At 54.2% G+C, this 9,966-nt stretch overlaps 1 protein-coding gene across 4 annotated transcripts; it reads left to right on the top strand.

Moving 5' to 3' along the window:
• Positions 1 to 1,201: 1,201 nt before the first annotated feature.
• On the top strand, positions 1,202 to 9,966 carry TP53INP2 (tumor protein p53 inducible nuclear protein 2). Of its 4 annotated transcripts, none has more exons than XM_015071218.3 (5): positions 1,202 to 1,433; positions 2,254 to 2,361; positions 5,153 to 5,327; positions 5,851 to 6,019; positions 6,605 to 9,966. In XM_015071218.3, exons 3-5 carry the CDS (start codon positions 5,204 to 5,206, stop codon positions 6,855 to 6,857), a joined length of 546 nt encoding a protein of 181 aa, XP_014926704.2. In that variant the 5' UTR covers positions 1,202 to 1,433; positions 2,254 to 2,361; positions 5,153 to 5,203; the 3' UTR covers positions 6,858 to 9,966. The 4 variants fall into 4 exon arrangements, with proteins under 4 accessions (XP_014926704.2, XP_014926686.2, XP_014926696.2 ...); XM_015071200.3 differs by having other exon boundaries at positions 1,204 to 1,433; positions 5,731 to 6,019; XM_027069909.2 differs by lacking the exon at positions 1,202 to 1,433 and adding an exon at positions 1,481 to 1,659 and having other exon boundaries at positions 5,731 to 6,019.

The following is a 9,966-nucleotide window of genomic DNA, read 5'->3' as shown; positions in this document are numbered from 1 at the left end:
GAGGGTAGAGAATTTGAAAGAATCTCTAGATGCTTGGACATGTTAAATTTGACAGAAAAAAAAAATTGAGGACCACAGAGGTAACATGACTTCCTTGAGGCCACACAGCAAGTTTGAGGCAGTCAGGACTAGGCCTAGGTTTCCCTGGGGAGGCTGAAGCACTCTGGGGTTTGGACAATCTGATGCATGTAGAGAGTGAAGAGGGTTGGGGCCAGGAACTATGGTTTCAGATCCTGGTTCTGCTATTTACCATAGCTTCGCAACCTGTAGGAAGTCAGGCTGAGTCTGTGTCCTCAAATGGAAAATGGGGAGAATACTCACCTTTTGGGGTTGTTGTGAAAATCAAAACACATATAAAGTGTTATAGAGTACAATTGGTGCCTGGCACTCAGTGTTTAGTAAATGTCAGTTAGTGGTCTGGCAGTGGCAATACTAGGTACTCAATAAATGTTTGTTGAATGCATAATTGAAAATTAATCCACATACTAACAGTGAGATTTGTGAGCCTGTAAGTTCCCTTGTGTGTAAATCAGACCTAATAATCCTTGTCCTGTCAGCCCTGGTAGCAATGTGGATTAAATAAAGCATAAATGTTCCAGTACAGAGCCATCTCCAGATGGGCTATTCAGTCCAGGGCAATTCCTCTTCAAGTCCCATTCTGAAAAACTTCCCGTCAACCGAGCCAATTCCTCTACATTCCTGGGTGCTCCCCTGGAACCAGGGAAAGGGATGTCCCTTACCTCCCAAGCCTGCCAGCCTGAGGAAAAATAGAGCGGGGAAAGCAGAGAATGTGAAGGGGCGAGGTGAGAGAAGAGGGAAGGTTGATGGGAAGAATGGACGTGCACGGACGTGGAGTTGAGAAAAGAGTACGGATTAGGGGACTTGGAGAGAGGATCCCTGTGGAAGGATATGGGGGACAGTGGGCTAGGTGAGGGCGCTAGGGCATATCCAGGAAATGCAGAAGATGGGGATCTCGTAGGGAGTGGGGACCGTCCTCATTAAGAGGTCTGTAGGTCTCCCTTGGAGCTAGGGGTCAAAGAACTCAGCAGTGGCCTCTCTGGGAGGCCCCCCGAGGCTCGGAGTCTGGAAGGAGCCACTATCCAGCGGATCGTGGAGGGGGTGGGGAGGGGGGATCCGAAGCTTACGATTGGCCACCGCTCCGCCGGCCGGTGACGCTAGGCGGGCGGGCTCCTTTGTGACGTCACAATCAGCTGTTTGAACGTTCCAATTTGTGCGGTGAGCCCAGCAGCGGCTGCACAGTCTCAAAGCCCCGCAGGCGAGCGCAGCAGCCGCGAGCTTCCAAGCCGGAGCCCGGCCGCCTCCCAGTCCAGCCCCGCGATGCAGCCCGGCCTGTGATCAGCGCCGACGCCCGGACGCTCCGCGGCGCAACTACCTCAGAGCCACCCCGCCCGCCGTACCTCCCCCTCCCCAAGGTGAGTCCAGACCGGCTTCGGCCCAGGGGGTCCCGCGTCTCTGGACACGCCCCGAGCTCCCGGGTCTTTGTCTCCAACGGCGGTGGCCGGGCTGCATTTCCATCTCCCGATTGGCTGCCGCACGCTGGTAGACCATGACGTCTCTCTATTTGCATATGACATTGAGACGTCACCAAGGCCGGCACCGCCCCCCCCCGGCTCGGGTCGCCTGTCCTCCGGTGACCCGGTAAGCGCTGGGTCGGGGCTTGGCTCACGGGTGAGGAACGCTGAAAGGCAGCAGGCCCGGAAGGGCCTCGGCAGTTTCCTGGGCTAACCCAGGTGCTGTAGTCAGGCCTCTGATCCCCTACTTAGGTCCGGGCGGCGCTGCTGGCTGTAGGTTGGAGTTCAGAGGCAGCCCAGAGCTCCACTTCTAGGTCGTTGGGGGGCAGCGCCAGATGGCGGAATACCTTCTCTCCAGCTCCAAGCTCAGCACCCCCGGGACTACCAAGCCGGAGCCTGATCTTCCTAATCGCTGTTGTGTGCAGCGCTTTAGAGGATGTCACTCCCAACCCCCAAACAAGGGGTCTTGGACTCCATTTCACTGAAGAGGAAACTGAAGCACAGAGGGGGGAAATTGTTTACTCCAGGTCATGAAGCTAATTAGAGTCATACCTACTGAGTGAATGATAGATGCATTAGCCATGGCACATGCCTAGTAGGAACTCAATACAAGTAACAAGTTACACATCCTCCTAACACTGGGGACTCCTCCACCTTGGGCTCATTGCCATCCAAATTTTATGGAGCTCTTAGGTCCCCTCATTCCTGGATCTTTTTCCAGGAGGCCTCTGGAGACCTGGTCCCCTTTTGTGGCCCTGACCCTCACTCTGAACCTTGGAGACCCAGAGCCCAATAAAATTGCTGCATCAAAATTTCTGACCACAGAAAGGTGAGTCATTGGCTGCCTCAGGGTGTCTCTGGGGCTGATGTTGGGGTACGATGGAGGGTGAGAGTTCCCTGCTTGGCCCTTTATTACCTCCCCAACCCCTAGCATTGTCAGCTGAGAAGGACATGACCTGGCCTAGTGCTGGTGATTACTAGGCTTGTGCTGCCCCCTTCTCTGCTTACAGAGAGGGCCAGGAGAAGGGAGTAGAAGGAGAGTTCTGGCTTTCCAAGTGGATGGGCCCAGAGACTGGGCCAAGAGTCCCATCCCAGCCTGGGCTTTGCTAAAGGATGGGTGGGGTAGAAGTGGCTTGGGGCTCAAGAGCTATTCTGGGCACAGCTGCTGTAGTTATTAAAGGGAATGGTTCTCCCTGGAGCAGAACTGGGAATGTGAGAACCAGGAAGCTGGCAAAGCTGGGAAAGCAAATCTGGGAGGCTCCCCCAGTGGTCATGAGAGGGGGCGGGCACTGGCTGGCTGGTGCTGCTGTCACTCCTGGCTCTGTCACTTATTTGCTGTGTGACTTCAGGCAGGGAGCTTCCTCCCACTGAACCTCTTTTACCTTAATCTGTCTATAATTTGAGGAGACCCCCAATGGGTTCTGGTACACAGTGGGTGCTCTGGTAAATGCATGATGAATCTTGGTGTTAGGAACTCTAAACCCTTTTATAGCTGGGCAGAGGGGTTTTGAGGTGAGCAGTAACTTGAAAAGTTCTGACTCCTCTCTGACCTCCCTATCTCCCCTGCCTCATTATATTTTTGGGTGATTGTTTGCTGAGGCCTTCCTATGTATACTCTGGGCTGGATGTTTAGTGTCCTGGGACTAGACCTGCCTGGCCACCATCTAGTGTGTGTCTTTGGATAGACTGATTTCCTCTGATTCTCAGGTTGTAAAATGGGCCAGGTGAATATGATGGCCCTCACCAAGGCTCCAACCTTCTCTTCCTTCAGGAGGGGCCAAACTTTCAGGATTTTTGGTAACTGAATCACTGACTCCCTATGGCCGACAGACAGGTTGGGATATGTGGCTTGTATCAGGCAGACACTAGTTGGGGGTGCCCAACCTTTTATTATAATCTCTGTAGATTTCCCACCAGAGAAGCCAGCACCCAGGGAATACTTCTGTCTGGAGCCCACTGTGGGTTTGCAAATGTGGAAATACTGTTTATGGAGGTTGGATGATTCTGTGGCAAATGTGAAAACATATCCCAGAAATGGGAGGGATAGCAACAAGCATAGAAATAACTCAGGTGGGTTAGCAGTAAGTGTAGACTGCCTCCAGGGAGTAGAAAAGTAGACATGCCCCCAGGGAGTTCTACAGGAACTGTGGAAACATCCCTAGAGGAAGGTGACAAGTGTCTCAGTAGCAAAATGGTTGACCATCTTCAGGGGATAGGTGAGGAGGCTCAAGCTTTGGGACATCCAGGGGACTCCTAGCCAGGCCTAGTCCTAAGGCAGGCTGAAGTGGGGAGAAGGGCAGGTCTATAGCCACCTCCTTGACATCTCTATTCCTGGAGCAGGGGATCTCCTTTCTTATTTTCATCCAGGGAAGGGCTGATTGAGGGGTTGGGTCCTGGTCCTACCCTCATTGCTCATCCTTAAGGGCTCCTGGGGTTTGATAGGCCCTTCCTTCATCATTACCTCCCACTGACCTGCTGTCTCTCTGAGGCCAGGCAACCTGATCTTCCTCCTAGCCAGGAATGCTGCCCTTGAGCAGGAGCTTAGGTATAGGGGGTGAGAGGGGGGAGGGCCCACGGGAATAGGATCTTAGAACCTCATCTGACAGACACAGATGAGAGCTGTGCAATCACATGGTAGCGGTTCTGTGGGATTTCTGCTAGCCAGTACTTTACAAGCCACACAGGCTCAAGTAGTGGTTCCTAATCTGGGGGGTCAAGGAGTAATGTTAGGAAATCATGATGAAAACTTCTTCCCAGAAAAATACCCAGGTCACCGAGTTAAAACTGTCTAATCCAGAGAGATACCCAGCAAAGGCAACGGAGTATAGTGATTGGGGGTGCTGACTCTGGAATCTGACTGTATGGGTTTAAATCCAACTTCTGTGTCTTATTAGCTGTGAGACTTTGCACAAGTTACATTACCTCTCTGAGCCGCAGTTTCTTTACCTGTAAAAGAGGGATAATAATTACACCCACTTCCTAGAGTTGTTGTGAGAAGTACCTGTGGTAATATAGGTAAGGTGCTTAGCACAGTACCTAGCACATGAATGTTAGCTGTATTATGATAATAAGTAATCACAGTATCAGACAGTTTCTTCCTTGCTTGGAGAACTGCTATTTACCCTTCAAGGTTCAGCGTGGATGTCCAACCCTCTGGAGACCTTTCCTGATAGAGTCTAGTCATATATATCACTCCTTCCATGCCCCTAGAGCATGCAATAATGTTAATAATTAACTAGTTGATTCTTTTACTGGACGCTTACTCTGTGCCCTGGTACGGCTCTAAGCACTTTGTGTTTAGCTCATTTAATTCTCATTAGAGCCCAGAGGAGGATACTATTATTAGCTCGTGTAATTCTTATAAGGGCCCAGAGGAAGGTACTATTATCACTGGCATTTGATAGATGAGAAAACTAAAGCACAGATGAGTTAAATAACTTCCTAAGGTCACGCAGAAAATAGAGAAGCATGAAAGCAGGTGGACTTACCAGGACACGCACACACCGCAGAGCTTCCCCACACATCCCTTAGAGCGTACTCTCACTATGCTCTGAGGGCTGGGGGTGATCTCCCTAGCCGGGAGTCGGGTGGGCGCTGTGACTCCTCTCTGCACCTCCCAGGTATCTGCACTGCCGCTGGGCGCCCCCCTGAGACCGTTTCGCTCTCCCACCATGTTCCAGCGCCTCACCAGCCTCTTCTTCAGTACTCCCCCGCCCCCCGAGGACCCCGGATGCCCCCGAGCCTTCGTCTCCGAGGAGGATGAAGTGGACGGCTGGCTCATCATTGATCTGCCGGGTGAGGCCTGAGTCGGGGGCCAGGACTGATTCCTGGGCCTGTGATGGGCAGGTGGCCGAGCTGCGGAGGGGAAGGGAGCTACTAGGGGATTGGGAAGCTCGCCTGGCCTTCAAGGGCAAACTGGGGCTGAGGCAGTGACTGTGAAGGCAAGGTAACAGGGCCCCATCCCATGCAAAGCCCGGGCCATCTCCTGGCAGCTCAGCGTTGGGGCCCACACCTCATGTGCCCTAGGGCAGCTGGTCGAGACTCCTGGCCCGTGGGTGCCCCGTGGGCGCGGCAGGCGGGGCTGCGGGTCTGACTAACGATGCCCTTTCTCTCTCCGCCCCACTGTGTCCGGTGTGTGTGTGTGTCCCTCCCCGCTGCGCCCCCTCCGCCGCATGGCTACCCCTCCCGCGCCCCGTAGACAGCTACGCGGCTCCACCCAGCCCCGGGGCCGCTCCTGCTCCCGCAGGCCGCCCTCCGCCCGCGCCCTCCTTGATGGACGAGAGCTGGTTTGTTACCCCTCCCGCCTGTTTTACTGCAGAGGGGCCCGGACTCGGGCCCGCCCGCCTCCAGAGCAACCCCCTGGAGGACCTCCTCATCGAGCATCCCAGCATGTCCGTTTACGTCACCGGCAGCACCATAGTGCTGGAGCCTGGGCCCCCTTCCCCGCATCCCGATGCTGCCCTGCCTGACGGCGACCTTAGCGAAGGGTGAGCGGGCCGGGGACGTAGCCTGGAGACCTAGAGAAGCGTGTCTGGGAGGCAAGGGTCCAGGCCGGGAGGCCGGGGGAAGCGCGCCCAGGAGCCCGCCCTGCGTCGAAGGCGGGGCCTTTAGAGGCGTGTCTTCGTGGCAAAGAGCGGGGACAAGGCTAGGGGAGGGCCTGAGGGTAAAGGGGCGGAGCTTTAAGAGAGGGAGAGGCCTGGCTTGTTGGCCCGGACAGAGCTGGGGAGAGACGGAGCTCCGAGGCTTGGGGCGGGTTTGGCGGAGGGGCGAGGCCGGAGCGCCGGAGGGGTGGGGTTTCCAGAGGCTAGCTCGGAAGGTAAGGACCGAATTGGAGGTGTGAGCCGAGCCTTCCCTGGAGTCCGGTTTAATCGTCACAGGGGTTAGAACTGAGGAGGCGTCTCCAGGCTGGCTCGGAGGAAGGGCTGGGGCCCACAAGAAGGGCACCGGGCGCCCTAAGAGCAGAGACAGCATTGCGCTGGAGCGAGGGTGCGGGGACTGGGTGGGCGGTGCCAGCGCGCCTCTCCGCCCCGGGACCTGTCCCGCCCCGACCGAGCCCTGCTCTGTCCCCGCAGGGAGTTGGCGCCCGCCCGTCGCGAGCCCCGGGCCCTGCACCACGCCGCCGCCCCTCTGCCGGCGCGGGCTGCACTGCTAGAGAAGGCGGGCCAGGCGCGGCGGGTACAGCGGGCCCGGCAGCGCGCCGAGCGCCACGCGCTGAGCGCCAAGGTGGTGCAACGGCAGAACCGCGCCCGCGAGAGCCGTTCGCGCCGGCCCAAGCATCAGGGCAGCTTCGTCTATCAGCCATGCCAGCGCCAGTTCAACTACTGAGGATCCGCCGGCCGAACCACAAGCGCCTCGCGGATCCCGGACCCGTGTCGGGCCCCTCTGCCGCGGCCAGTGTGTTGCGCGAGGAGCGCCCTCCGCCCACCTGGGTTGGACACTACAACCTCCCTCCTCCTTGAGAGAGGTGGGGTGCTAGCCCCCTCTCCCACCTCCCTCGATTTTCCCACCACTGATCCTCTAATCCGCTTCTGAAGCCCCTTCTGCCCACCCTCCGACCCCATGCCTGATATCTAATCCTCCATTTCCTCCCCCTCCCTTGACATTCCATCCTTCCTTCCTTCTCTGCTCTGTCCCCATCTCTACCCCGACTTTCTCTTCATCCTTGCCCTCCGTTCCTGTACCTCTGGCCCACTCCTTCCACTAGCCTCTTCTCCCAGACCTAGCTCTTTTCTCTGCCTTCAATTCCCACTTTACAGCCTCACCTATCTCATGTTTGGCACTACACGCACCCCTGCCCTTATTCATTCCCAGTAATTCCCTCCCAAACGGATAGGGGGTGGCGCTGAGACTAAAGGCCTCTGCCTTTAGTCTCCCCCCTCCCTCTCCCCTGGGATTGGACTCCTTGGAGTTGTTTAGGCCTGTAAAGGTAAAGTATGTGGAATAGGACTGTGAGATGTGAGTTAGAAGGAGAAGTGGAGGGAATCAAGGGTAAGAGGCAGCCTACTGGAGATGTAGACAGGACATACAGGTTAAGAACCTGTGGGGAGCAGGGCACCATGGGAGCTGGCCCTGTGCTTGCTCAGTGGCCAAGCCCTCCTCTTGGGCTTGAGCCTGGAGTCTGCCCCCAGTTTTTATAATCCCATTTACCATATCTCTCCTCTGAAATTCACTCCTCTGAACGCCCGAGTCTGAAGGGCTTAGTACCTTGTTGCCCTACCCCCAACATGTTACCCCAGGAATAGAGGCTGGGCAAGGCCCTGCCATCCTGGCCATATGTTCACGTGCCCAAGGTGCTAGAACTAGTTTAGGAGATGCAGGCCAGAGGGCTTCTAGGTAGGGAAAGTGCACACTCCAGAGTAAGAATGCAGGGGAATGATGCTGGGGAGGACAAGCTGTGGGGTGAAGCCATCCCAAGACTGACAGCTCAGCCTTCATGTTTCACCTCTGGCCTTGTATTTCACTCTGCTCAGGATGGCTAATAAACACTCCCGGGTAGGAAGCCAGGAGCCCCACTGTCCCAACCCCCAAACAGTCCCTATCCAGGTTCAGGGCTTCCAGGGGGCCTCTCATTTTCTCCCCCAGGGCTCTCTTCCTTTCTAGTCCAACGGGGAGAAATGGGGGCCCTATGGTTACCCTCCCCCTCTCCAGTAAGCAACTGGAGGAGGGAACTTGAATCCCTGGGTGAGACCAGCGGGGTCACAGGCAGACAGCATTCTCCTTCTTATGGTGGGAGTGAATTTTGGGCTCAGTCACCAGCAACAGCTTCTTGGGATATCCTGAGTTGCTTCCCTTTTCCTCTAATTGTCCTTTTTTAGTGTGTGCTTTCTTCCTTGACACTTTTAAGATTTCCTGTTACATACTTACATAGGTCTTCCCCCTCATTCCAATTCCAGGTTTCTAGGCCTCCCAGCCAAGCTGAGGCTTGGTAGGAAAACTCTATAATCTCATGACGGTAAAGGCAGCTGCCCTCCCTGATCTTATAGCCCCAAGGCTCGTGTTGGGTATATGGATAAGGGAGGGGGTAGCCCCATGGTTGCCAGGATGGGGACAAAGGAAGTTCCTGTTGGGGTCTCCTATCCAAGCCAAATCTACAGTAAAAGGAGATCAAAGTCCCTAAGCCAGTCCACTAGGGCCCCAGTAGTTACAACCTTGCTTCTCTTGCCAAGGTTCTCCTTCAGTTATAAAGAGTTGCTTTTATTCTTTCAGCAACCCCGTGGTCACTTCACAGCCAGCTTAGGGTCTCCCGCACTTCCGAGAGCTTAAGCTCCCTCCAGCTCTTCCTGCCTACTCCTTTGCTGCCAGCTGGGGCATAGGCTCAGTTGTGAGCAGTCCCCATGATCCTTCTGGTGTGGAGGGGGCGAGCAAGTTATAGGACATTTGGCTCAAATTTCAAGAGACTCCTTACACATATTTCTGGAGGCTCCTGTAGTTCTAGAACCCTCCGATGTCATCACCTGGCTGGTTGTAAGGCTCATATATTTTTGTACTTTCCTACAGATTCGGTAGCATTTAAGTGTGGCAATATTTTAATTGTGTATAGATTTCTATGAACCAACACTACTCAGTCTCCTGCTAGTCTGATTCCTGAAGCATCAGACCTCATCATACTGTATTGACTGTGTATGTGCCTTTTACCTTGAGCATGCTTCAGGATTTTTTTTTTTAAACCACAGAACTTGAATACACGAGGGAACTAGAATTCATAAAGTCCTATGCAACCTTAGACAGGAGGGGGTGAGAGAGTCTGTCGTGACTGATTTTTTCAGAGACCCTGGAGAAGTTGTATTAATGTCAATATTACTAGCACTTTGCCAAAACTAAGTATGTCAGAGAGACCCCTGTTTCTACAGTGAGACCCAAGTACATCAAAGGGTGACTTACAGTAATTCCCCAATATGTCTGAGTGCTCTCTTCAAGCTGGTTGTCACTTTCCAGCTTTTGCCAGTTTGGCCCTCGCAGGGTACCATGTGTGTATGAATGCAGTTTGCTGCTGTTTGGGGGTATGCCTACTCCCCACCCCCCACCTGGAACCCTGATCAATTTGTTCTGACCTAGAATGTCTTAGGTGCAACAAGAACCCCACTAGAGCTCTTGGATGCCTCCTCAGATCCATGTGGCTTTATGTGAGGGGACTGAATGCAGACACACCATAGCCCCTAGTATCTTCCCTCTTGCCCTGCCACCTAGTTCCAAATGAAACCAACAAGTTGAATGAATCCCTCTTGGATGTATTTTGAGACTGGCTGAAATGAGGCAACTCTGGTTGACCATGTTGTGACATGCTGACAGACTCAAGGACACAACCACCTCAATCCAGTCATGTGGCATGCCTGTGTACGTGTATAACAGGATTCTGATTGTTAGATTTTAATGTTATTCCTCTATGGGAGAAAATAATATAAAGAAAAATAAATAAAAATCTATTTAAAGCACA

Source organism: Acinonyx jubatus, chromosome A3 (genome assembly GCF_027475565.1).
Source record: "Acinonyx jubatus isolate Ajub_Pintada_27869175 chromosome A3, VMU_Ajub_asm_v1.0, whole genome shotgun sequence".
Taxonomy (NCBI): domain Eukaryota; kingdom Metazoa; phylum Chordata; class Mammalia; order Carnivora; family Felidae; genus Acinonyx; species Acinonyx jubatus.
The sequence above is the reverse complement of the archived record's forward strand: the minus strand, read 5'-3'. Positions and strand labels throughout refer to the sequence as shown.

What these genes read in the sequence shown, in the direction of transcription:
- TP53INP2 (XM_015071210.3), top strand. Translation starts at nt 5,204, where the DNA reads ATGTTCCAGCGCCTCACCAGCCTCTTCTTCAGTACTCCCCCGCCCCCC. An exon ending in GCTCATCATTGATCTGCCGG is followed by an intron (nt 5,328 to 5,730) that starts GTGAGGCCTGAG and finishes CGCGCCCCGTAG; the next exon opens with ACAGCTACGCGGCTCCACCC. An exon ending in GACGGCGACCTTAGCGAAGG is followed by an intron (nt 6,020 to 6,604) that starts GTGAGCGGGCCG and finishes CTGTCCCCGCAG; the next exon opens with GGAGTTGGCGCCCGCCCGTC.